The 27,405-nt window shown below is 42.6% G+C and overlaps 2 protein-coding genes across 3 annotated transcripts; both read left to right on the top strand.

The window, feature by feature from the left end:
• Positions 1-1,703: 1,703 nt before the first annotated feature.
• On the top strand, positions 1,704-10,921 carry ZUP1 (zinc finger containing ubiquitin peptidase 1; the record flags this gene model as incomplete). 2 transcript variants are annotated; one of them, XM_081997882.1, is made up of 9 exons in its annotated part: positions 1,704-2,007; positions 4,032-4,148; positions 5,057-5,166; positions 5,966-6,134; positions 7,635-7,823; positions 8,143-8,311; positions 8,967-9,118; positions 9,467-9,687; positions 10,874-10,921. In XM_081997882.1, the coding sequence occupies 9 exons, from the start codon at positions 1,704-1,706 to the stop codon at positions 10,919-10,921; spliced, it is 1,479 nt and encodes a 492-aa protein (XP_081854008.1). The 2 variants fall into 2 exon arrangements, with proteins under 2 accessions (XP_081854008.1, XP_081854007.1); XM_081997881.1 differs by lacking the exon at positions 10,874-10,921 and having other exon boundaries at positions 9,467-10,501.
• A 1,757-nt stretch (positions 10,922-12,678) lies between these two features.
• Positions 12,679-25,984, top strand: LOC309404145 (amine sulfotransferase-like; the record flags this gene model as incomplete). The annotated part of the gene is given in 11 exon segments (XM_081998528.1): positions 12,679-12,694; positions 19,751-19,903; positions 21,080-21,288; positions 23,230-23,274; positions 23,278-23,328; positions 23,330-23,357; positions 23,949-24,049; positions 24,914-25,003; positions 25,005-25,086; positions 25,089-25,094; positions 25,863-25,984. Coding segments are annotated over 11 exon segments (903 nt in total).
• Between the last annotated feature and the right edge of the window lie 1,421 nt (positions 25,985-27,405).

Raw genomic sequence — 27,405 nt, 5'->3', positions numbered from 1 at the left:
TCATCTGAGAAATAACTGTCAGAAGTATGATTTAAGACTCCACATGAACTCTCACTTGTCTGAAATTCTTCCACAACAACAAAACATACCTAAGAATATCTGAACTACAGCTCTTAAGTTGCCCACAATTCTCTACCAACTTCCATGCTGACAGTGTTTATTTTTTTATACCAGCAGTACCAAGGACTGCTGAGCAATAAACACAAGATATGAAAGGAAAACAGCCCGCAGATTGAGGCTGACATCAACAAGACACTGAGGACTCAGTGGCCAGTTTCACACAAACACATTAGCTTCACAAGAACCTTAGTAAACTACTGCCATCTCTGGCCCACAATGCTAAGTGTGCCACCATCTAAAGCAATCTTCCAGTAATTGTCATATCACTTCTGAGCTACAGCTTCAGAAGATCATTTTTCCAACAACACTACTGGCTGAATTAGTCCTAGAACATCATCACTTCCTTAATCACTCATGCCTTGCTAATTTAATTGCACCAATAAAACTGTCAGGCCAAGCAATGAACCAAACAAGAGAAGCGTGCATTCAAAGTAATACAGTTTAGGTCACCAGCTCAATAAAGAGTTACAGAAGCACAACTGGAAGGAAGCTCTCATCAAAACTGTTTTCAAAAAGAAAGCCTTATGAATTTATAGTTTCATTCCCCCCACAAGGGTTTTGGTACAGACATCATAAGGGCAAAAAGACTGGCAGTGCCTGATCTGTTCAGGCTTCACAACTTCTCCATCTAGATCCAAGGAAGTCTGCACTTCTGCTCTGCAAAACTACGCTCATTTTAACACTAAATCCCTACACCCACCACATCTTGCATGTCGCCCACTTGTTGTGCCTAGACTATGACCTACCCTACTAATAAGCTTTTTTCCTCCCTGCCTACATAAGGCTCGCTAAACACCGCCCCTTGCCGTACCACCGCCCCCCCCCCCCCCCCCGCCACGACTGGCAGCGCCGGCGGAGGCCGCACCAGCTTCCCGACGCTGCCCGCAGGCTTCGCACCGGCTAAGAGCCTGGCGCAGGGCCGGGTCAGACCGCAAGTCCCCTTGCCAGCTACCCGGCCAAGAAGGCACCTACCCCAGACACAAAGAAGCTCCTCACCCACGTCTCTTGAAGAGGGAGTGGAAAAGTCCTCTCCATCAGCGGCAGGGCAGCAGCGGGAGGACGGCAGCCCTCTGACTGAGGAAGCGGCGGAGAACAGCGCGGGAAGACCCCGTCCCAGCACCGACCGCCCCACCTGGTGGGGACCGAGCTGCCATGAGCAGCAACGCTCCGCTCCTGCCAGCCGCTCCCGAGCAGGCAAGACAGCAGCCTGCGCCGGGGAGCCTTACAGCAAGGGGCGCCGCGCCGCGCCCCGCCCGCACCCACCCCTACCCGCCAGTTCCTAGCGCTCTTCCACTCTTACCCATCGAAACGGAGACGCACAGCGCCCGCCGCCCTCTAAGGAAGAAAATCCCGCTCCGCTCCGGAGCGCAGCACCGGCTCACAATTCAAGATGGCGCACGCCGCCCCGCCGCGCGACGCACTGGCTGGGGGGCGGGCCCCTCCATTCCCAGCAGGCTCTGCGCACGCAGGCACCCGCCCTGGGCAAGGAAACGACGCTTCCCAGCAGGCAGCGGGCGCGGGTCGGCCGTTGGGCGGAAGTGCAAGCGGTTCCGTTTCCCGAAGAGGCGGCCGTTGGCGGCGGGATGCTGCTGTGCGACGTCTGCGGGCAGGCGCTGTCCTCAGAGGCGGCGGTGCGGCGGCATCTGCGGCGCGCGCACCTGGGCCACCAGCCCCGCTGCCCGTTCTGCGGCGCCGCCGTCTCGGGCTATGATGAGCTTCGCCGGCACATCGAGGCGGCCCACCCGGCGCCGGGGCCGCCGGGCAGCCGCCGCCGCGAGCTTGCCGTGGGGCTGCCCGAGTGCCCTTTCTGTGGGGAGGCGGTGGGGCGAGAGCTGGAGGCGCACGTCGGGGCGCGGCACGGGCATCTTCTGGGCGCCCTGGACACAGGTGAGGGGCGGTGGTGGGGGGCGTCGCGCCTGGAGCCCGCGGAGGATGGGGCTGGCCGTGGCCGCCCGAGCGGGCAGCGGAGAACCGCGCTGCGGCGCTTTGCCGCCCATGGCAGGGACTGACTGCCCGGGGAAGGCTGCACCGGCCTAGGGGCGCCGCATTTCCGTCACGGCGGGTGCAGCTGGAGAGCTCCGAGACCGGTCGCGGGCGCGGATAAGGGGTGGCGACGGTGGAGGGAGGTCATTTGGAAAGGGACAGCGAGTGTCGACGATGGGGGCTTCACTTGGAAAATCTGCTGCGGAGTAGAAATAAAAACACTAATGCAGACGAACCTGCAATGTTTTGCATGCCCCAAATACACCATCCGTATCAATGAAAGCAGATCGTCAAGCTTTTCTGTGATAGGGAGGTGGTTTTTACCTATTCGGCATATGTTTGGTCGCAAAGGCTTGACTTTGCCTCTTGGAGTCTCATCATTGACAGAAGATGCACTACTCGTTAGGGAAAGGTAGTTTTCAGTTTGAAGCACAGACTGAGGAAAGATCCAGCACTGAAGTATTCTGGAGTACTAAACGTTGATATGGAGACCACAAGGATATTTTGAGGGATGAAGTTGGAGTAAGGAAAATAGTTCTTTATCTGAGTACTGTGTCTTATTTTAAGCATGGTCAGAATTTTTTTCTGACAAATTGCCCAAAGTTGCTGGTAGCTATTTCAGAAATTTAGTAATGGCAACTCTGCTAGTGGGTAATTCTCTTAGAAGACTAGTGTTGTTGATGTAACAAGCTATGTATGCTGACAAGAAAAACAACCAATGATGAGGATGCAGAATGTGGCAGTATAATCAATGACGCTGCATATTCTGTGATTAAAATTATGTTTTTCTTGAAAAAATAAATCCGGATCTTAGCACTTTAGAGTAATATTTTACTTCTATGGGTCCAAGTAATGCAGAGCTTGAGTAAATAACTTGCTTGCCTGCATGCCAATTTCTATTTTAAAAATAGTTGCATTATGGGTGTTTTGGTTTTTTATGTACATAGTATGTTTCAGGAAACTATATGTTTATAAAGCTATGCAAAATGTTGCTGGTGAATTTAGATTATTATACCATCAAGTTTCCCTCCAGCCAGTCATGAACTTTTAGCTTGGGCAAATGCTTTCCAGAAACAGATAATATATCACGTTAATTCCTGCGTTTTGTGAACGTAGGAAGATGCAAATTAAATGTAGGCACTCAAAAGGAAGGTGATAAAGATGTAATCAGGCTTTTTCTCTGTGGCGTCCAGTGACAGGACAACAGGTAGTGGGCACAAGTTGAAATACGGAAAATGCCATTTAAACATAAGAACACTTTTTCTTTTTTTACTGTGGGAGTGGTCAAGCACTAGAATAAGTTGTCTGGGGAGCTTGTGGAGTGTCTATCCTTGGAGTTAATTGAAAACTGCCTGGAAAAGGCCCTGTGTAACTCAACCTGTTTAATTTGACCATGCTTTGAGGGACTAGATGATCTCCAGAAGGTCCTTTTGAACCTTACCTATTCTATAAGGTGCTCTTCAATAACAATGCTAAAACTGCAGAAAGAATATTTGAGGAGATGCAGGAAGACCACCAAAGAAAGAACGTCAGCACGTTTTACTTTATTCTTTCTGCCCGCCAACTTCTGTGTTATCACACAAGCATTAAAGTTTTGTAAGCAAGTGTTCTTCTGCTAGCAGGACAGATAACATTTCAGACCAAACGTTTCTTAATACAAATGTTATCATAGCAAATTGTGAACTGTTAGTTCAATGGGGCAAAACTTGATTAATAGAAGGAAAATATGTCTTAAAATTCTCAGATATTCAGATACAAATTCTTAAATGGTTAAGAAAGTAACAGCTATTTAGAATGCCTTTCACTAGGGAATTTCAGTGGCAACAGAAAATTCAGTACTATGTATTTATCTTAGACCGTGTATCGGGGGGGTGATTCTCAAAAAAATCAGGAATTGCATTAATTAAGAAACTGCATTTCTTTTTCAGACACAGGAAATGGTGAACAGCTATATGAGTGTCCGATGTGCAGTCTTACCTGTACAAACATTAAAATTCTTGAAGAACATGTGGATTTACACTTAGAGGAACAAAGCTTTTCAGAAGGTACATGAAAGGATACAGGCTTGATAATACTTGAAAGCATTTACAAGTATTTGCATGTTGCAGTATAGAATCTCAGACAAAATTTACACTAGATATTTCCTTATTTAAAAAGAGAGCTGGACACATACCTAACAAAGTTAACATAGTTAACAGCAAGTCCTATCACTTGCCCAGGTGCTCTACTTAATTACACATACTAAAAGACATATTTGTCTATGCATGCTTGTTAAGTAAAAGCACTATATGTTAGCCAAAACTAAAACTTAGAGCAAAAAAATGTTTAAAAGACAGCCATATTATATATTTTTTCCTACCTCTATGGAAGGTTATATACATGGAATTTAGAGTGGCACATTCCAGTGTGATGAGCTGAAAAATCTATAGCTTACAAAAACTTTAAATTTTTTCTCAATTCTTTTCTCTAAATCCTTGTCCTGATTCATTAGTCATAGCAATAAAGGAATCAAAATTAATTTTATATATTAGTATGGCTAATAAAATCCTGGAGATTCCCTATGCAGTTCTCTGATCCTAAAATTGCTTTTTTCACTTTGTTATGGGCTATTGCAGTGATCCTGGAAGCTAGTAAGTGTGTGGTATTCAAGAAACTGGGACTTCCTGCTGACAATGAAGTGAAATATAGTAAACAAAAGCTGTTTTCCTAGTAATAGAGGTACAGGAGGACAACGCATTGTTTGCCAAGTAATTGCTTCTGTAACTCTGCATAAACTTTGTCCAAGTCAAGAGTCTGAGTCTTGGTAGACTGAATGCAGTCAGTCCTGTTTACTGTTTGTTGCTAATAGCTCAAAATAACGTGGGATGCATCTCCTAAAATTAATGCCCAGATCCATCAAAGCATTGTTAACCTCCTCATCAAGTTCTTTCTTTGGAATGTTATTCCTGGGTAGGTGGAAACATAGGAGATCTAGAACTGGCTCAGCGACTCCAGACTGAAGAAGATAAATGGCAGAGATCAGAAGAAGAGAAGCGAGAGCAGGAAGAATTTAAAAAGCTGCAAGTACAGTAATATTTCTTTATGGTAAAATTTTGAACAGTTGTGCCATTAGAAGCTGAGTATCTTGGAACTGTAATGACCTGGAATGGACATACCAGGTCAGACCTGTGTGGTCAGGCAGGCTGTGTTGAGGTGGTGGTGCAGAAGTGGGTTGCAGGCAAACGCAAGCTCTCAGCAACGCCGATCCTGGCGCAGGTGCTGGGCACGCCTGCCTTGAGCTACTTGGCTCTATTGCTTTGAGTGGTGCTGGCTAAGGATGAGGCCAGGCGCTCCCCATGCATGCTGTACTGCTCTTGCCGGGGACCTTGGCACGCCTGCTGCCTCATACTGTGCTCCACCCAGCTCTAGTGCTCTGCCTTGCAGCGCAGCCTGGAGCGTATTCCCTGGCAGGCTGCCTGAGGCCCTGAGCATCCTGGCTATCCTCTTCCTGGATACCATCACCTGCTCCAGTAACCACTTCCTTGCTAGGTCCTGCTTCCCTCTCCCTCCCACCTGACGGCCCTGGTAGCTCATTTCGCACTCTCACTACCTCCTGACCTTTGACTGCCTCTGTGCCAATGGCTGTCTGCCCAAGAGGGAGCACAGGGATGTGCCTGCTCTTCCAGGTGTAGCTTTCCTAGTCCCACATTCCTATTTAGGAGTGAAGCTTGGCCATCATCTCTAAAATATCACAAATCTGAAGTTTTTATGTGCCACTGTTGCACAATCAGTAACTTTGAAAAATCGTGATGCAGCTTCTTAAAATCACTAAAGGTGAATTTAAAAAATGTGATTTAACTCGTGCATATTCCATCCCTAACAGAGACAGTATGGCTTGGATAATTCTGGAGGCTACAAGCAGCAATTCCTAAAGAATATGGAAAGGGAAGTTGATAGAGGAAGGATGCAGCCTTTTGAATATCACAAGAGAAAAGCTGACATGATGGAGTGTTTGGCTTTTGGTATAGATGACGGGAAAACAAAGACCTCAGGTAAAAATACTGAAACTACACAACTAAGACTGTACTTTTTAGACTGAGGTTGTAGTGACCAAGCCTGTCTCTAACAAAGCATATAATTGGATGTTTACTATTGGTTACATCCTAATTCTAATCCTTATTTTCTAGATCAATGTATACCATTTTAGTCCTAAACTAATAAGGAAAGAAATCTTTATTCTAACCTGAAGACTTTTTTCTTTTTTCCCTCCTCCTCGTCCTCCTCCCTTCCTCCTTTGTTTCCCCGGTTGTCTGCCTGTCTGTTTCCCTTTTTCCCTTTTCTTTTTTTCTGTGGAACCTTGGAACCAAGGTGTCTGGTTAAGGGCCTAAATACAATATGTACCAAAGCAAATGTCTTATTACAAGTTGGTTGTCATTGAGTCTATGCTTGTTTACTACTTGGTACTCATTGGTTCCTAACGTAGTATAACTGTTAAAATTTACAGTAGCTTTTTATCTTGTGTTTCAGTTAGTTGTAGTATCATGTAAGCTGGTCCCAGGTAAGCACAGTGTTCATCTGATTACAGAGTCCAAGAGAGGACTGGGAGAGGTAGACATTTACTTGATACATCTTCTTTGAGACGTTTTATAATTGGTACAAAAATACAGTGCCAGTGCATTTCTATGTCCCTCTCAAAAGGCTTCCTGGTCTCTACTTGCCAAGAACACAGTTCAAAGATTTTAGCTCATTGCTAGTGGTTCTAGCTTAGAAAATAGCCATTTGGTTCTTGACAGGTAAAGTAAAATTTCTTTTATAAGATGTATTGAGTGGAAATAATACATTTAAAGTTTTCATTCTTGGTAATGATTTAGACTTCAGAAAGGAATTCAGAAAATAATCTGTGATGGCTATGGAATGATTGTCTTCATAATAGCATGGCAATAAAGGGCCTTGAGAATTTACACACACAAATTGGAGAGCTTTTCCAAGCATGTTCTTTTATGTAACAAAGGAAGATTTGGAATCCTGCAAGTGGATTTTAAAAGAATATTTACAATAATTCTCAGTTTCTGTGCCATTCCTTTTCTTATCTTAGTTTCTCCAGAAAAAATAATATGGAGAGAATAAAAGGATTACATAGTATGCATAAGTATTTCCATATTTTTAAGGGGATGTTGTACTGGAGGTGGCTGTGGCATAGAAAAGCTTTATCAGCAACATTACTTTTCCTGTTTCATTGTAGTAGCTCCTGTGCATATCACAGTTTGTAATGTAGTCCAGGCTGTTTAATTTGCAATATTCATTGTGTAGCAGCAGTGAAAAAATAACTTGAATTCTGAAAGCTTCATAGTACATAAATTCATCAAAGTAAAGACCATCAAAATGAAGTAGGTGCAATGTCCACTGGTTTTGTGATTTGGGTTCTAGAGGTAACATAGCAATCACTTAGAATTGTCTTAACTTGTATCTGTTACAAGCTGGGGAAAGAATCTTTTTCTATCAAATTTTGTATTTCATTTTACAGATAAACTTTATATTTGGTCTTCTTTTAGGACTCATTGAAGCATTGTGCAAGTACTATAAGAACGAAAACAAAGATGTGGGGCATGTATGGCTTTCAACAGGAGTAGATCACTTCCACTCATCTTTGGGCGACAGAGGCTGGGGTTGCGGTTACAGGAATTTCCAAATGCTCCTTTCCTCACTGTTGCAAAACAGCTTGTATAATGATTGCCTGAGAGGTATTAAACAAAATGCTCTCTGTTTGTTCCATGTGCCTTGGATGACAATCTACTGACTGATGTTTTACGTTTTCATTTACACAGCAAGGCCTACTAGGTCAATGATACCTATTAAATGCTTTTTATACCACTGCAATTTAGTGTGGAAAGAATCAGGGGTGAATACTGGCAAGGTATGATGTGGTTGAAATTTTAGCTTTAGTTTTTTTGGTGCATCTTTGTAACATTAGCTGCCTTTTATAAAAGATGATGAATACTTTTAATTAATAGTCTATATTTCAGTAACTGTAACCACAATTCAGAAGCTTTTCTGTTTCAGATGTTACACTAATTCCTGGTATACCAAAGATTCAGTCCATGATTGAAGATGCCTGGAGAGAAGGCTTTGATCCTCATGGGGCATCTCACTTCAACAACAGATTGCATGGTTCCAAAGCGTGGATAGGAGCATGTGAAATTTATTCACTGTTAACCAGTCTCAGGATAAAGTAAATATTGTTTTATGATGATGTTGTTATTTTTATGTGCTGTATCTTTAAAGGTCACAGCTGCCAACAATGCGATGACAAAGCCACCTTAGTGGCTTTAAATTTAACCAATTTATAAACAGATCTGATTTAGCATAGCGTAAAGCTGTGTAACCATTTACGCGGGTACATAAATTGAGTAACTACTTAGATAATTGAGACTTGGTGAAAAATTACGCTATATATGCATAAAATCAAACATTGATTAAAAACTTAATTTCTCTCAAGAAGAACCTGAATTTCAGCTATTCACTTACATAATTCTGAAAGCTGTTAACTGGATTCTCTAGTGTACATGTATTATACAAAAAGTCAAACATCTTAATTTTTGCAAGCTTCACAAGTTCTTGTTAGACTGAAGACAGTAGAGTATTTCTTTGCTACAGAATAAATCTTCCAGTTTCGAACAGTCTATATTGCATTGCTTTATATTTATGTGTCACCTACTCCTGTATTTAAAAAAAAAGAAAAGTGGCAATGATGACTTAATGTGTGGAATTGCTGTGTTTGCAGAGCATTCTTTGTGCTGGAGGAAGGGACTGAGAGGTGAAAAAGTTGTGTTGACAAACAACCTGCTTGAAATTTTATTGTTGTTTTCATTCTGAATGTTCTGTAGGTGTCAAATCATTGACTTTCACAAACCAACTGGCCCTTCGGGTACACACCCTCGTTTATTTGAGTGGGTTTTGCGTTACTATTCTACAAATAATGAAGGTGGTGCAAAGGTAGTGTGTACTTCCAAACCACCTATCTACTTGCAACATCAAGGTCAGTATCACAACAGTCTGGTTTCTTTCTGTTCTCTATCTTTCTTGATATGTGCTGCAATTAAGAGCAGCATTTTACATTCCTTCTTCATTTAATTGAAGGCATGCATTTATTTCCTGTTTGGGTGGGTTTTTTAATTTCATAAGAGCAACATTAAAGTTTGTATTTTTATTGGATGGAAGAGCTGGGTGTGACTGGGATCCTAACTTTTTGACATCTGCTTTTTACTTAAAACTACCTTACTAAATTTCCTTACATCTTCCTTGATCTGAAAATAAATAGTATGCTACAATGAAGTGAATGGGATTTATGTGTACTTAAAGTAATGCAAATCTATTTTGAAATTAGGTCATAGTCGTACTGTTGTTGGAATAGAAGAGAAGAAGAATAAAACCTTATGTTTACTACTGTTTGACCCAGGATGTCCTCCCCAAGAAATGCAGAAACTGCTAAAACAGAACAGTGATGGTACTAGTCTCAGACTACTTCGGAAATTTGTGGGTAGCTTAAAAGAAAAGCAATACCAGATAGTGCCTGTAGATGGTGTACTCTCATTGGAAGAGAAAGCTGTAAGTATTTCAGAAAATAGTTTCTGTTTAAGAAAATTTAAGAGAGACTGCGTCTCTTAAATACTCAAATGCATATATGGTGAATTTATTTTCATATCTTCACTTTCCTCGTTGTTCTTCTCTGCTACTTTCTGCTTATTCTCTGAATTGAGTAATCACAGGCTATCAATACCAAAAAGGTTTTGCATGTAAATGCATGCCACCTTGATGTAACTGACAACTACTAAGTCTTTTATGAAGCTTGCAGCCATTTGCACAGGTAAATTTGGCTTCTTTTTTTTTTTTTCTTTTCATTTTCTTACAATATTTTCTCTTAAGTAACTTATTGTGGGCATGTAAGGTACTTACAAAGCATTCATAGTCCAAAATTATGTTCGGGGCTTTTATTGCAACTTTTTGAAGCTATGTGGTGTCTGTCAGCCTTTGATAGTTGAAGAACAAGGCACATAGATACTGAGGCCCAACCATCCAATGTCTCCTCAGCTTGGATGCTAGAACGAGCACATTCTGCTTTCTGAAAGTACTTACAGCTTCATATATTCAAAGCACAGCTCTGAGTAACTTCTATGTCAGCATTTTTATGAAACCTGTCCACATGTTTCACTTTGGGTATTGTAACTTTTTAAGACCTTGGAAGTTTTCAGCTGAATGTCAGATGTGATTTTTGTTTCCTAAGCTAACAAATTGATTCTGAGGAACCACGTTCTGATTCTGTGGTGTCTCATCAGCACTGTTCAGCATGTTCAAGCATCAGGACAGACTTTTATTCAAACTTTGAAATAACTGGTGACAGAGTCACCTGCTTAACGGTATTTAACATCTGTATATTGAAATTAGGTATTGTTTTACGTGTTTTCTGGTCCTGAACATGGCAGAAATAGCAATGAAACACAGCCATCCTCTTCTCCTACTGGCAAAAGCTTTACAATTCAGGTTACAGTAAGAGTGTTGTATGGGATTTATGTGTGTGCTTTGTTTGGTTTTGGTTTTTTCCTCTTTTCAAACATCTGATTTATATTTTAAAATACCAATTTTTTAGAATTTTGTCTTGAAAGCTCCCATTAAATTAAGATGAACTCCTTATAGTTGTTAAGCTTACTAAACTACTAATTTGGAAAATGCTCTTTAAAGTGGTATTTTCATTCATGAAACTATACTCATTCCCATCTCCCCACCTTTTTTTTAGGCTCGCTGCCATGCTTCTCGGGTCTTAACATCAGAGAAGATTCCTTAAAGGATGCCTTTATCACCTCTTTTGGAATCTACTGGATGCAAAACATTAAACTTCTGGACTGTGACCCAGACTTAACACTTTCTAGTCTTAAAACTATGTCCCCATAAGTGTTTGGGGGCTCTGGAGAAGCACAACACTAGGGTAAACCTGCAGTTTTGAAAACTCTGTCCTCCTGATGAATCTGTAACTCTGGAGTATTATGGTTCTTTTCTTACTAGAAAAATTGCCATTTTCTTTGTTGCTTAAATTACAAAGCAACACCTACTATCCCATAGCAAACTATGCACCATAGTTAACTGTCAGTACGCAGTGGATAGAGATACTGTGGAACTACTTTACTGGAGTGCCTCTGTAAATACATTTATGCTGACTCTGCCCAATGATCTATTTCTTATCAAATTTGATCAACAAATATCTATTATGCCTCAGCAAATTCTTCTGTGACTATTTGCAAAGTACAGAGACAGGTCAGTGATTTCATATGATACAGTCTGTTCCACTGGGAATTAGTTTACTACTGAATTTCTTTTCAGTTAGCTGGCTTCTCTAGATGTGTCACTTGTAAATGTGAATGTGTGTGCTTATGCATGTTAGCATTGGTTGTGAGGTCTAAGACAGAGGTGTCCAAAGTGGGATGCATGTGCTCTAGGGGCTACACAAGACAATACATTGGGGTATAGGAAGAAAATATTTCTTTTGTACCATCAATAAATAAAATAAAGTATTTTAAAAAGTGTTTATTTCATCCTTCTTTTATTTCTATTTTTTGTGTGTGTTTTATAATGTATAGCCCCTGGGCCTTGGAGGCATCTTAAAAGGACATTTGAACTGGCTGTTGGCTAGGGCCTCTGTTGTGCAGGGCTGGTGTGTTTTAAGAGACTGGAGCTATCTGCTGGGACAAGTATCTTGGGTGTTCGAGGCACCCTACTGACTGTAAGTCATGCTCCTCTGGCTGAATGGAAGAATCCTGCCTCCAGCAGGGCAGCTGGAGGCTGGGAGAGGAGGTCGAGTGTGTTGTAAATAGCACTAGATGCCTTTGTTTAAGCAGCTGAATGATGCCATGGCATCCATTTACCGTGACTAGAGTTTAGATACTTCCATTTCATGTTGAAGCCTAGATGTGGGTGTAGGAGTTTTAGTATTAATCTGTTTCTCTCGTGTTTAATACGCTCTGGCAATAAGAACTAGTAATCTTTGGAAGTAATGAAATGCATGAACATGTAAAGATACAACAACCCATAAACCAATTATTTTTCTGAAACATGCATGAAAGTAAAAATTTTAATTATGAAAATGCAGTAATTCCAGTAGCTCTGTAGGAGTGACCTATAACCTGTGAAAGGGTTAAATATTTAGGACAGCGGAGAGGCTGACAATGGACAGAGTTCTTGGGCATTGGGCAACCATCAGCTCCTACAATAGCCCTGGTCTGTGTGGCACATGTTCTTACACCATGTGAGGTTTTGCAGCCATGTGATCATTTAACCTCACATGGATATAATTCAATCCTTTCCGCCCTGTTCCCTCCCCTGTGATGGGCTGAGTCTATTCCTGGCTCAGGCTCTGCTAATTCCAGACCCAGCATGTTCTTTACCAGTGTGACACTGTAGCAGGAATTGTGGCTCAGCCCCAGCTAAACACATCACTGATGTGTTCAAACTGCTCTTGGGACTAAGCTGGTGTTTCAGTAAAATGCTGTAATGTGCCAAATTTGAAATACCTCTTTGTACATGCTGTTCGAGTCCTACGTAACCACCATGGGACAGCTAGATGGTGAGTGGAAGAGTGGGAGTCTTGCTTGACCCAGCTGAAGGTGCCTCTGCAATGGCCTTTGCACTGATGGGTCCTGGCACTGCCCGGACAGTGACCGGCCACTTGAGGTATTTGATTCCTTTGTGTAAGCATGACCTTATGCCAAGATCCCAATAAATTTTGTTGTCTTTTGTTTTGTTGGGGGGGGGGGGGGTGTTGGGGGGTGTTGGGTGGTGGTTTTTTGTTTTGGTTTTTAACAAGCACTCTAGGGGAGTCAGAGCAACACAAGCCTAATTACAGATTTATTAAGGTCAAGTTCCTGGCGTCTCACTTGTTTCAGCTTGGCTCCAGGAATGCCATGTGAAGGTCCAACTGACCAAGGTAATCGTGGTATAACAAACAGTTCAGTTTTGGGCCCCTCACTACAAGAAGGATGTTGAGGTGCTGGAGCGTGTCCAGAGAAGGGCAACGAAGATGGTGAGGGGTCTGGAGCACAAGTCTTATGAGGAGCGGCTGAGGGAACCGGGGTTGTTTAGTCTGGAGAAGAGGAGGCTGAGAGGAGACCTTACCGCTCTCTACAGCTACCTGAAAGGGGGTTGTGGCGACGAGCGTGTCGGTCTCTTCTCCCAAGTAAGTGATAGGACAAGTCCTATCACTCCCAAGTGATAGGACAAGAGGAAATGGCCTCAAGTTGCACCAGGGGAGGTTTACACTGGATATTAGGAAAAATTTCTTCACTGAGAGAGTGGTCAGGCATTGGAACAGGCTGCCCAGGGAAGTGGTGGAGTCGCCATCTCTGGAAGTGTTCAAAAAACGTGTGGATGTGGCGCTTCAGGACATGGTTTAGGGGACACGGTGGCGCTGGATTAATGGTTGGACTTGATGATCTTGAAGGTCCTTTCCAACCTAGTGATTCTGTGAAACAACAGCCTTTTCAGGGAATTGCAGCTGGGGCAGGGTAATGGGGTAACTTTCAAACATCAGTGGAGCACCACTAGAACGAAAGCAGTGGGGTAAGAAAATTTAAAAATAACCCTAATGAGTGAGACCCAGGACTTAACAGCCTGAATCGCTACCGAGAGTCTGCCTTGAGAGAGAGAATGAGTGCATTTGGGCCCGACGCTAACTAAAATCAACTGCTTCAGGGATCTTGCCTGGTATCATCAGACTCCCCTGGGTTCACAGCGGCTGAGCTTTTTCTCTTTGCAAATAGTAGCCTCAGTGAAACAGTGGGACCCTGTCTGGATCTATTTGCAAGACCCTGAATATTTGCTTAACCGCTTGGGTGAAGAAACTGACGGTGTGTTCCTGAAATTCCAAGAAGGACTTTGATCTGCTTTTCTCTTCCCAGGCAGTAGGGCAAGGGAAGGAGTAGTATACTTTTGTAACCAGAAGTAAATCACAGACACTTGTCATTGCAGGGGGTCCTAGCCGCTCACTTTCAGCTGCAAACCATTTTCTGAAAAAACAGAAAATCTGCTTGCGAACCTGCATGAGACAGCACAAACTGATTACTGAAAGGCCTCCTGAGTCTGCTACGTATCTAGTGCTGAAGCAGTTTATTCTTTACATGGAGTAAATTAACTCTCAGAAAAGCTTCAGGTGATTATTGTGAAAATTGCCGCTGCGGTTCATCAGAAGCTATAGCCGTTTTGCCATGATTTTGAAAATGTGGTTTTTTCCTCCTGGGGAGCAATGTCAAAACTCTCTGTAAATTCAAAATTTGGGGGGAAAAATGTTTCATTCTTTTTTGTCTATTTACATGCAATTTATCTTATATATGACTTGTCCAAGTACTTTTTTTATATACTATAATATTAAGAACTTAGAGAAACTTCAATGCGAACTTTATTTTAAAGCAAAAAATCAAGTCATCTAATTCTAGTTTGCTAGTAATATTCTAGCAATTCTAGTATTCCAGTTCTCATTGCTTTATAGATAGACATTTATAGATTACATGTTCCTAATTGAAGGTCCCAGCGAAAAATGTGGATTTTGGTGACCCCTAAGTTTTTCTCACAGCAACACTGCAGAGAAGAGCATGTGCGAGGGGGATCAAGCTGCTCACAGCTGCTTGTGATTTGGTCTACTGGTATACACTACGCCTTGCCAGCAAAAGCGTCTAGTGCCCATGCCTCTGCTCTCCAGAGTCACCTCAGTGCTATAAAGCAACTTTTACTGCAAGAGCCCGGCCTCTGGCACGCGATGGGGGCTTCCCCAGCAAGCCCTGAGGATGGAGCGCAGGGTGGGAGAGAGGCGGGCAGGGATGTAACAGCAGCTGCCATCCCAAAGCACACAGACTCTTCTCACAAAGCCACAACAAGGGGGAGCTGAGCTTTCCACAGAAAACAAAGATTGTTTTGTTTTCCCCCTTCCTCGGTGAGGATTTTATAAATAGTATTGTTCTGGTTTTATGTGTTCTCCTACCAGCTCATCAGTTTCTGCTAGGAAGAAGACAGGAGTTAACGGAAATATGAGTTATGCTCTTTGTTGAGTTTTGAATTCAACTTATGGCTAAAGAACCAACGTATTTTTCAGTCTTTTACACGGGCTCAACCTTTGGGTCAGCACTGGGAGGACCATAATGTAGTACCCTCTGGATACAATCCTTCAACTGCCTTGGCTGCCTCAAGGGCTGCGCTGAGCTCTGGCCGTGTAATCACACCAGCTGGTCCATGGCAGTCCACAGTATTTTTCAGGCTCCTTTAAATCAAATAGTATTTTCAAATGCTTTAAAACAGAATATATTGTATGTATGAGGTACATATGTATGTGGTGACCTGTTCTGTGTACTATGTACAGCGATACCGCTGCATACAGAGGAACCGGGGGGAAAACTCAGTTGTCACTCTTGCCCTGTCGTGGAGGCTGGCAATATAATGCTTGTCAGATGATAGGTGAGGCCATGGCTGATCTGCAGCACTATCATAGTTTACCAAAATATAATGCTCTCCAGCTGCACAGATGATTCCAAGAGTTTATAACTTTTTTACCTTTAAATGTGTACTTTGACTTAGATAATCTGAAACCAAAGGTGGCTGTTAAGAGATGTGTTTATGAGGTACTATTGCACCTAAATAAAATAGGTAAATTTCTGTAAATAAATAACACTGTAAATAAATAACACTATCATAAAATAGCCTTCAAAGACCTTTATTTTCCTTCAAGAGACTATGTGGACTCAGAATATTTTGAGTTTAATATTTTCTAAATAAGAGAAAGCTTGGAAATAAGGGCTAAGAATCTATGGCAGGAGTTTATTTTAAATAACATGGACCATCACCTCAGTTGTTTGCTATGCACTTGCTTTACCTGTTAGCTCCAGGACAGGAAAAAGCAGAGAGGTAAGAGAGAATGTTATTTCTGTAACTTGTTTAGAGAGAATGCATTATCAGCCCTTGTCCCAGCATAATCTCCTCTTCCTCCATGTGAATGGTGGATTTAGGAGCTTTTGAAGCCTTGCTTTTTCCCTTCCCTTCTCTACCCTCCAGAGCCTGCCAACAGAAAAAAGAAAACAAAAAGCAAACCAAAATGGACAAATAAAAGTTTCAGTGCAAGGCACTGTCCATTTGGATGTGCTCTGATAAAGGAACTGGTTTTGCCAGAGGGTTTGCTCATGTATTTGTATACTGTAAATCACAGCAGGTTCACATTTGCAGCTCAAATAGCTATGAAAATGTACAAAAAGCTACCTCCATATTGGGTGCCTCATGCCTACTTTTCTGCACCAACAAGAAGGGAGGTTGTGGGCTGACAGATGTGGTGAGGAATGTTTTCACATCCTCCTTCTTCTTGTGGAAGTGTTAGAGTGCAAGGAGGAGTGCATGTCTAAATCCCACAGAAAATTTTTCTGCAAATGTCACTACCTGATTTTTAATTTTGTACTGTTGCTCATCTTTGTTTTTTCAAAAAACTTTGAAAAACACAGACTTCATGCAAATCAGATCAATATCTCTTCATATATTTCAGTCTCTTGTATACTATGTTGTGTGAGCAAACTAAAAATAGGTACAATATGTTAAGTAAGTGCAGTGATATTCTATGTCTTCCCCTTCTTAATCTCCTTGTGGGTAAGGAAGAGGATATTTGAAGTTGTATCTATGGCTGTATCAGTCTCCGATCCATGATATGATCCATCCATGAACTAGGCAGTATTGACAAGAGAATATATTCATCAAAAGATGTGAATCACCTATAACAGAAGAATAATTAAATAAGCTATAATTGATAAAAAGAATTGCATGGTAGTGACACAATAAACAAACAAGCAAGGATTTTTGTCACCTTTCCAATCTCTTCCCTTGCTATCCTCAGAAGCAGGGCTATGGAGTGAATTCTGCTCTCTGCAGTTTGCAATTTTCTTTTGTGTGCACTCTTCAGGAAATAATTTTCCTTGCGGGGATATCATTTCATACCATGCTTTTGCTACAGCTTTTTTCTCCTTTACCTTTCACCTCAAACTTACAGTGCAATATAGGCAATGAGCTGCAACTTTAACTAGACTGTTGGCTACATGATACAGATCATATTCTAAGTGGGGTCACAGTGTGCAAGACTTACCAGTGAAAACCATGCAGAGTTTTGTCCTCATTCTTAAATGTTCAATCTAAACCTCCCCTGGCGCAACTTGAGGCCATTTCCTCTTGTTCTATCACTAGTTACTTGGGAGAAGAGACCGACACGCTCGTCGCCACAACCCCCTTTCAGGTAGTTGTAGAGAGCGATAAGGTCTCCTCTCAGCCTCCTCTTCTCCAGACTAAACAACCCCAGTTCCCTCAGCCGCTCCTCATAAGACTTGTGCTCCAGACCCCTCACCATCTTCGTTGCCCTTCTCTGGACATGCTCCAGCACCTCAACATCCTTCTTGTAGTGAGGGGCCCAAACCTCATCACTCTCTACAACTACCTGGAAGGGGGTTGTGGTGAGGTGGGTGTTGGTGTCTTCTCCCAGGTAACTAGCGATAGGACAAGAGGAAATGGCCTCAAGTTGCACCAGGGAGGTTTAGACTAGACATTAGGAAAAACTTCTTTACTGAGAGTGTGATCAAACATTGGAACAGGCTGCCCAGGGAGGTGGTGGAGTCACCATCACTGGAGGTGTTCAAAAAACATGTAGACGTGGCACTTGGGGACATGGTTGAGTGGGCATGGTGGTGTTGGGTTGATGGTTGGACTTGATGACCTTAAAGGTCTTTTCCAACCTTAATGACCCTGTGATTCTGTGATCTCAGGACTGCTGTGGAAACCGGAGCCTCACATGGGCTTTTCTGTATAGCTCAACAAAGAAATTGGAGTCATAGCTGTGAGATAATTAACTAAGCAGACTAAAAGTGTGTGGTCACTGTAGATTTAGGAGATTAACTGGAAGACACCTTTGTGTCTGCATTTGGGGGCAGATTTTTGAGATGTGTAGCTGGCTGGTACAAGCACACCTGAATGTTTATTTTTTTCTCCTGTCATATACACTAGATCATTAATAGGCTTTCCAGGAAACGGGGAAAGGCTTTTTTTCCCAGGGTATATTTTTTTCATGGTATATTCATACTTCTGTAAGAAACAAGCAGTGCAATGACCTTTATGCCAAGGTGATATAAAACCTGATGTTTTTGACAGGACAAGATCAAGAAGGTTTCTGTATGCTCTGCACTGAATGTGTCCCCTTTTTGTTTCCCACAGATTCCTTGCTCTTTCTCCTGTATCAGTAACATTTCTCACTCATTCTCCGTACCTTTGCATTCTTGGGACTTCCCCAGCTTTGTTATCACAACTCGAATTTAAAAGCTGACCGATCCCTTAGTTTCCCCACGTGGGTCTTTCTCCCTTCAGAGCTCCGGTGCGTTGGGGGTTGTTTCAGTCAGTGAAACACAGGCGTTGCCACGAGGCTGGAGCACCTCACGGGCCTCGGCGCGGGCAGCGCCCGTCGCAGTGGGGTGAGGCAGGCAGCCCCGCACCACAGGCGGTGGCGGCTCCCCTCGCTGCCCTCGCTGCCCTCGTTGCCCTCGTTGCCCTTGCTGCCCTGGCCATGGCCCACGCCGCCGGCAGGGCTGGAGGGAGGGCAGCGCCAGCAGAGGGGTCGGCAGTCCCAGGACAGAGACATCCAGCCGCATTTCTTTGCCCGCGGGTCTTTGGCAGTGGAACTGAGCTTTTGCGTCCCTCAAAGCAAAGGATTTTTTTGCTGTCTAATGGTACTAAGTGCGGGTGTTAATAGGAGAAACTAAATCTGGTTAATCTCGTGAAACAAAGGCACATGTTTGCCTTAACACTTGGTAGCTCTGCATGCCCAAGGAGCTGTTTAGATCAGGGCCTGCTACAGTCTTTGCCGTGTCTGAGGGAGGCCCGTGTGTCCTCCCGCGGCCACTGGAGGTAACCCGGCCCAGTCTGCCCGGGGCAGGGTGGGCAGCGGGCGTCCCTGGTCGTGGCAGTGGCCGCTGACCCCTTCCCCTACCCACCCGCCCGGGCAGCCACGCCACCAGAGATCCCCAGGCACTTTCCGAGGCATCCGAGCGGGAGGCCATGTCCTCGGCTGCGCGGGGCCGAGGGCAGCGCTCCCACCAAAGGCAGCGTGGAGTAAGTAGAGGCAAAGGCAGCCAGAGAATAAGTAGAAGGAGGCAGAAATTGTAATAAGACATTCTGAACACAGTTTCAGTCACAAAATTCAGAATGAGAGCTTGGTAGTTAAGCTAGCTCTGTTGAAGGGCTACTGAAATCCCAAAGAAAACTCTACAGTCACTCAGATCCTGGAGGAATCTTGACAAATGATTTTTATATAGACTGCCTTCAGTTAAATTAGTTTTTACATGCATGTAGCATACACTTGTATATGAGTAAAGGGTATTGCTGTACATCTTTCTTTTTTTTTCATTAGAAATGTATCCTGAGTGATGTTCTAGTGAAAATCTGAAAGCCACATTTCAGTGTATTGTTTCCAGAATTTTGCTGAAGTGCCTTTTGCTAAAATTTGCCAGAACTGGATTCTTTGTTTGAATTATTCATTTGTTTGTTTGTTTGTTTCTGCGAGATGACAACCAAAGAAAAATATATAACTGTATTTTCTTATTGCAGGTTATTCGCCTATAAGGACAACTGATTAACAATGGAAACATCAAAAAATTTCTATTTGAATACAAAGGGTTTTATTTTGGGGTAAATACTTCACTTGAGTATGTAGCTTTCCTGGAAGATTTTGAAATCAAAGACAGTGACATATTTATAACTACTTGCCTAAAATCAGGTAAGAATGGAATTATTTCTAACGGGGAGAAAAATCTGCCTTTATTCAGCCATCTAACTGCAGAAGTACCTAGGGTTGTTAGCTTTGCTTTTAGACCTGAATCATCTCTGAGTATATGCAGTGTAGCATTAAGTACAAACCCTGCATAGCCATGGCCTGAACAGCCTGACACAAGGTTCCTGCTTGTGTCCAGCCAAATTGGTCTGCCTTGTTCTTGGACTCAGTCTTGTAGGCATACTCAGAGCAAGCTACACACAAACCAAACTGACCTCCTGGGCCTCACAAAACACATACATAGTTTTGGCAGGACTGGGAGCATGAGTGTCGGAGATGATTGTGGGATATCAGGAATGAGTCGTGGGCTCACGTGGAAGGTGGTTCGGGGGTTGCTGCATCCAAATTACAACCAAGCAGGAGATCAGAATGAATGTGAGTCAATGATATATACTTCCTTTCATGGATAATGAAATACTATTTACCTACACAGCAATACAGGACACTAGTGTGATGAATTCTGCATTCCCATTCCTGAAGCAAAAGTAGGCTAACCATTCAGGATTTGCCTCCCACCATTACCAGCTGGCACATGAACACATACTGTCACGGTGGTCAGCCACCTTCAGAGTCCTGCCTTTTTAGATCATCCTTGCCAGCAGCTGTGACCCAGGAGTCAGACCTTCCCCAAGGAACTTTAGAGAGCTTGTTGCCACAGGCATTTGCTTTGTGGGGCTCATTTGTTCTTTACAAACATGGTGTTATCAGCTGTTTGTTTCATGACATCTCAGAACACTTTGCAAAAGTTCTGGAAGCAAAGGTCTTTTCCAGATCTACTCGGTATAAGATATTTTCAGGTCCGTGGCCCACAGAGATGTGGCAATTCATGTTGCCACAAGAGGGTGAGGTCAGACATAATTTGTGTGGAAGTTGAATATACTGTGTAAAGGACCTGAAGGTTTACTTACTGGCAATGGTTTTTCTGCAGGGACAGAACAAAACTGTGCTTCCCTTCTGCATTCAACAGTCACCAAGACAATGTTTGCTTTCTTCAGTATGTGAGGCTGTATTTATATTCACAAAGTGAAACTCATTATAGCTGTGCAGAGGTTCTGTTTATGACAATATACTAAAATAAAAAAAAAATCAAGCAAGGTTCAAATAAAAAGGTTTCCTTCTTAGGAACTGTGTGGACTCAGGACATTTTGATCTTAATAATTCATGAAGGCCACTGTAATGGAACAGCAAATGTAGAGACCATGGGCAGAATCCTATGGATGGAATACAATACAAAAAATAAGGTTTATGCAGATCTTCCTTTGCCTCGTGTTTTTGTCACCCACCTGCTTTACTACTTAGTTCCAAGAGACCTGAGAAACAAAAGAGGACGTGTAAGTGATACTATTTTTACAATTTTCTCAAAACCAATCATGACAATTTGCCTCAGTGGATTGGTCCAAAATCTACCTTTTTCCTCTTTCAGTTCCCCATGTCTCAGCATAAATATTACCTGCTTTGTATATGTGGGGAGATCAGGGACCTTCTAAAGCCCATTTCTGCTGTTTCCTTTTGCCAAGTCTCTCAGCCTCAACACTGTTAGAGAGAGGAGTGGTGCATCTCAGGAGGATCTGCCAGGGTCAGAGACTTGCACTGATTTTCCCTTGTGAAAACATCCGATTCCAGTGAAGGGATAAGTCTGAAAAAAAGTCTCCCACACTGAAAATATGGGTGGGGCGAGACTTCGGTCACAACAACCCCATGCAACGCTACAGGCTTGGGGAAGAGCGGCTAGAGAGCTGCTCAGCGGAGAAGGACATGGGGGTGCTGGTTAACAGCACACTGAGAATTGCCTTAGCTGCTTTACAGCAAATTGTTTGCTCCCAGACAAAGGATCTCGTATTTCTGCTGGTCTTTCTTATAGGGGTCCCAATGACTTCTGCCCTTTCCATCCTTATTTCTGATGTAGGTCTTCCCACGGCTGAGTGAGCAGACGGCTGTGGCAGAGCTCTGCCTGCAGGAGCTATGGAGGCAAGCTCTTAGTGCTGCTGTTTTCTTCTTCACCGATACAGGTGTAATGGGAAACTGCAATGTGCTCACTGTTTTCTTCACGATACCAGTGAAGTTTGGAAGAGAAAGGTCACATGCAGAAGATTTGAAATCTAAATGATGCCCAACAAAGAATGAGAAAACTGCCCAAGAATCACACAGAGCACACATGTGCTCTGGAAACACATGGAAAAAACATGGAAAAAACATGGAAATTGTTATGACTTCAGGAAAATATTGCTGGGGGGCAGGGATCTTTTCCACCTCTGCTTGAATATGTCACTCAGGTTGTTTGTATTTTGTACCAAACCATAGAATAAATTTTTCTGTGATTTCAGGTCAGAGCTTTTGAACCCTATAGGCATTTATTATTTCCTGCAATGCGTTTAGGAATCCTTACTTATATATATATATATATATATACACCTTGGAAATAATGGGTTTGGTTTTGCTAAAGATAATCAGATAAAATTTCAATTAAGCAGGAATCAAAAGCAGTCATTTTGCCCAGTTAGAAAGGCAGTCCAAGAGCATGATTCTTCTGTCTCTCCCTGAAAACATTTGTAGCCTCATAAGGGCGACATGCCAGGCTCTGTTTTCCCTCCCTAGTTAGACACAAAGTGTTAAGGAGCAGAAACTTAGTAGAAGCTGGCATGTGCTGCCAGTCAAGAGGCAGAAGGCTGCCCATCTCACTGCTGGTGCCTGCTCTGTGTCTGAGGCTGCAGCTCTTGTGTGGTCAGGAGTCAGCAGGAGCCAAAGCAACCCTTGTGCATAACAGCTCCTTCTTTTAAGATGCCAGGGCTCCCTCTTACATGTCATTCACAATCCGCCTGCTTGCTGCCTCTGGCACCAGCACCACAGGCTGGGAGTTGAGGTCACAGATTACTGTGATGCTGTCAACAATACCAAAGCTGGGATTTACAATAAATTCTTCTTCATTTCATCGTGACTGTACACAGAAATGTGAAGTTGAATCAACCTAATGATTTTCTAGTGTTGTTACTGCAACCTGACTGGCTTGCACAAGTGAACAGTATCACTGAAGCCTGGAGCACTGATCCTGTGAAAAGAGTGAGCTATAGGCACAGATTGACTGCAACTACAGAAATACCACCACCTATAAACAAATTGACAGCACTGCGTTATCCAGAATTTACCTAATGTGGTTGTTACCTTCAAACTGTTTTCACACATTTTTAGTGCAACCTGTGTGGAAAAATGCACTGATGGTCAGGGTAATGGAGCCCTTTAATATCTCTGAGACTAGTATTCTTATTGTTTTGCAGATTATTTATGTTACCAGGAACCCTAAGTATGTTATGGCTTCTTACTAAGTCTTCTCCGAATTCATGTCCACACTAGAGGAAGTACCAGATTTTGACCTTTTTTATGGAGAGATTTTTAGCTGGCAAAGGTAGGATATCTTTTTGACTAAGGAGCCCAAATTCTATTCCATGACCTCAGACTGAATGGAGATTAATTATATCAATAAATATCAATTACCAGAATCCTCAGCTATACTGTAACCTGAATCCAAAGCTGCAGAGGCTCTCTGAGCTTGACACCATTTCTGATGAAAGTTGGTCCAAAGGGAGTAGCATAGTCATGGCTTTGCTGCTCCCCAACAACATGCAAGCTGCTTATTTTATCTGAACTGGATGCTGACTTAGAATATAACCATTATGACTGAAAATCTCTTACCAATTTTTGCACTTAGTGTAGCTGAACCCATAAGAATAGACACTGTACAGCAAAGATAAAGTACTTGTTTGCTTCTGCTGGTATTAGTTCAGCTTACTAGACACAAAAGGGCATTTGCCACATTAGCTCGGAGAATTGTCACAAAGACTGTGAGCATGCATCCCTCAAATTATCAAAAAATATTATTTAAAAAAAAACTTTCAAAGACCTAAATGACTGATAATTTTACTGTTAAATAGCTATTGTTGCTAGCTGTTAATAGTATTTTCTTTAAATTTTTGTTTTAATCATTTCTCTTGCTAAGTACTTGCCAGTTCATGGCAATGGCTGGATGACGTTGCAGGCCGATACAGTCATGCAGAGGTTTTCAATATACTCTTTCGTACCTATGAAGAAATGAAAAAGGTGAGGTCCGTTAGTATCATTGTATTGAAAATGTTTTCCTCCTATATTCAGACAGCCCTTTATAATTACACTTTATATTGGAAAGTGCTTAATCCATTATGGACTAGATTCAAATTGAGAATTCTGAGAGGATGAAGTAATTTGTCACATTGGTTCAAGGTCTTATCAATTAGTAAACATTAGGTAAAGCACTTTCCAATATGACAGAAGTTACCTTCACTGCCACCCCAAAAAAACCTTTCTGAAATAGAACAGAACAAGACTTTTGCAAGTACCTTCAACAGGAATGTTGTGCTCAGTTCCACTAATGGAAAGAAGTGCTTAAGAGGCAGGCTTTAAAGTACTTGAGGAGCTCGCAAACTCCTGACCAGAATTTTTCTGCTTGGTGGCTGCCCACACCATTGTGCAACTTCTCGTTTCTCCGAGGTGACTGCCTTTCTCCCCGTGGGCAAGCCTCAGCGCACCCCAGCCACCACAGCGCAGCCCACGTCACGTGCCACTGCACTGGTCCCTCAGCCTTCAGAGCCTGGGGTTGCTCAGGTCGAGTCTCTTGCTAGGACAACAAGACTGACAAAAACCCCATGGGTTGAGTGCCTTCACAGTGACAGGCATGATTCCAGGGGTGACTTTGCCAGGGCGTCTAACGCGAGGTGCAGACTGGGTCCCCATCTCCAAGAGCATGCTGCAGCAGTGAGCTACAGCGTCACAGCTCTCCAGTATTCAGCTGATGCAAGCACGACTATGCTCACATAAAAATTGTGGTCAGTGTTGCACCCAAATGTATGTCCTTTACTCCTGTATTCCAGTACTGTATGCATTTAGTTCTTCGCATCATCAAGACTCTTCAAAGTAACGTTATTGCAGGATCTCAGAAGTGCTGTACTGAAGATCTGCAACTTCCTAGGCAAGAAGCTGAGCGAAGAGGAATTGGACAGTGTTGTGAAACAGGCTACATGAAGAGAACATGAAAAAAGATCCCAGGGCAAACTATGAGAACCTGCCAGATAACATCATAGCAAAAGACATGGGTAGTTTTCTATGAAAAGTTAAAGTGGAAGCAGTCCAATGTAACAACTGCTTAATCCCACACTTCGTTGGTGTGAGCTGAACCTAGGGTTTCTGATCTCAGCTGGAATGCCCCATTTTCAGAGGGAGAGTGGCAAATTAAATTTGTAAGAGCAGTTTTATTGCCAAGGCACCGGTGATTTTACCATATTTTCCTGAGGATAATAAAAAAGTAATGTTTTACTGATTGTAATGCAAGTTGTAACAGGCCTGTCAGATACAGGAAAGGATTTAAGGGTTGTACCAAGCCGGGGTAAGATAATACTTTTTTCTACTGTTTCTTACTTTTCAAGGCAAGAGTCACCTTAATTGTGTGAGTACAGACCTTCTTGACAAACAACCCTCTGAGTCCATACATGGAATCCCTGGGCTCCCAGGCATTGCTACGGTGCCCTAACGCTCAGTGTAGGAGAAGACCTGCAGAGATTAAGAGAGTGGTGCACTGAGAGAAAAACAAGAGGTGTTGCTTTTAATAATTTCCTTTTTGACCTCAAAGGAATGAGTAGAACACCAGAACAAATGAGTTGAATAACTTTATGAGGAGTCAGGATTATAGTTCTACACTGTGTTTTATTCACAGCACCTAGATTTGGAAGCATGTCTTTAAAAGAGCAAACAGAGCCTCTGTGACAGGGAGATGCTGAGGAAGCCAGGAATTGCTTCCCAAGACTAGCGCTCAGTGTCTGCAGCAGGCTTCAGAGAGGTGCACGTTCTGCTTCTCACCTCCCTGTGCTGCCTCTTTCCTCAGGCATTGTTGGAGACTGGAAAAACATCATGACTATGGCACAGAGTGAAAGGTTTGACAGAGTTCTTAAACAGAAAATGAAGACCCTGCCCATCAAATTCAGCTGGGATATTAATGAAATGTAGACTGGTTCTGAGTTTCATCATCCTTTGGTGTTTTTACTGGATGGACATACCTGAAGTTCTGGAAGAAGAAAATACATCCATTTTCAGCTATGTTATAGAAATAATAATGATGACAACTCAGTCACAAAATGTGAGTTGTCTGAGGAAGCTATTCAATCCCACCAGCTTCCTGTTTCTAATTTTATAAGGTCTTTTAATTAACTTTCTTAATAAACTGACTTCCTTTCTTCATGTTTGCTTTTACTTTCATTGGCTTTAATAATACCAGAGTTGTAGACAACCAAGCGAGGATAGATAGGTGTTGCTAAAAAATTTCTGGAAAATGTTTCACTTGTGCATTTCATGAGTCTTCTTTTGATAGAACCTTCAACGTCCAGACTGAAAGTAAGATTGACCAGCCGTGGTATGGTTATGCTTTCGTATGTTTGAATTCTTATTTCCTTGGTAAACACCTAGGATACTTAACAGTTTGCTAAAAAAGTGACCTTATATTGCATTCTCTGGTGTTGCCTATTGACTGAAACACTTGATTGCATTGTCTCTTACAGTTCTCAAGGTCATGTCTGACAATTTGCTACTTGAAATACTGAGCAAAAACACAAGCCATAGTCACAGCAGTTAAGTGAATGTCCACTCTATCATACCTGATGATCTGCTAGAGCTACTGATGTAAAAAACTACCAGCTATCTATGACTACATCCTTCCTCATATATTCATTGACTCACTACCACGGTTTAACCTGTCCACGATTCAACTCCACGCAGTGACTTGCTCATGGCAGAAGCTGAGAAGATAAGCAGAGAGATGTAACTCAATATTTTTTTCTATCAACAACTCAAAAAACACTTGCAGATTCAACAACTCCACTCCTGACATGCATCTGGTCTATAAAATATTCACCTTTATAGACAGTAATGCCTTCCATGTTGCTTATAATGGGAAGTCCAGCTCCTGCATATTTTTCAACTCTATCCATGAAAACTACTCACAAACTAGAGCTGTAGTTCCTCTCCTCCCCAAGTACCCACTGTTAAATCTCTGATATATCTCTAGCATTTTTTTCCCCTTGAAGAATCTTCTGTCCCTTTCAGCACAGCCTCAGTCAGGAGGGCTGAGGGAAAGGATATGATCTGAGAAGGAAACATTTTTTTCCACCTTTTTTTCAGATACCGACTGCACTTCCCTGCCAGGGAAGGCAGGTTTTGGACCCTCATCGCTGCTTCCTGCTATGATGTCTACATGATCAAACTATGGTGACTGCTTTTGGTTGCTATTGAATCAACCTACCAAGCAGCCACAGCAGGATATGACTTCTAATTTCAAAAACATTTTAAATAATCATTTTGATTTGACATAGAACAACCTTGTCTTTCCCATAAACTCTTTGAAAAATGTAAAAAATCCTTCCAGTTCACATACT

The sequence above is a fragment of the Phaethon aethereus genome (assembly GCF_964289735.1).
Source record: "Phaethon aethereus genome assembly, chromosome: 3".
Lineage (NCBI taxonomy): Eukaryota > Metazoa > Chordata > Aves > Phaethontiformes > Phaethontidae > Phaethon > Phaethon aethereus.
The sequence above is the reverse complement of the archived record's forward strand: the minus strand, read 5'-3'. Positions and strand labels throughout refer to the sequence as shown.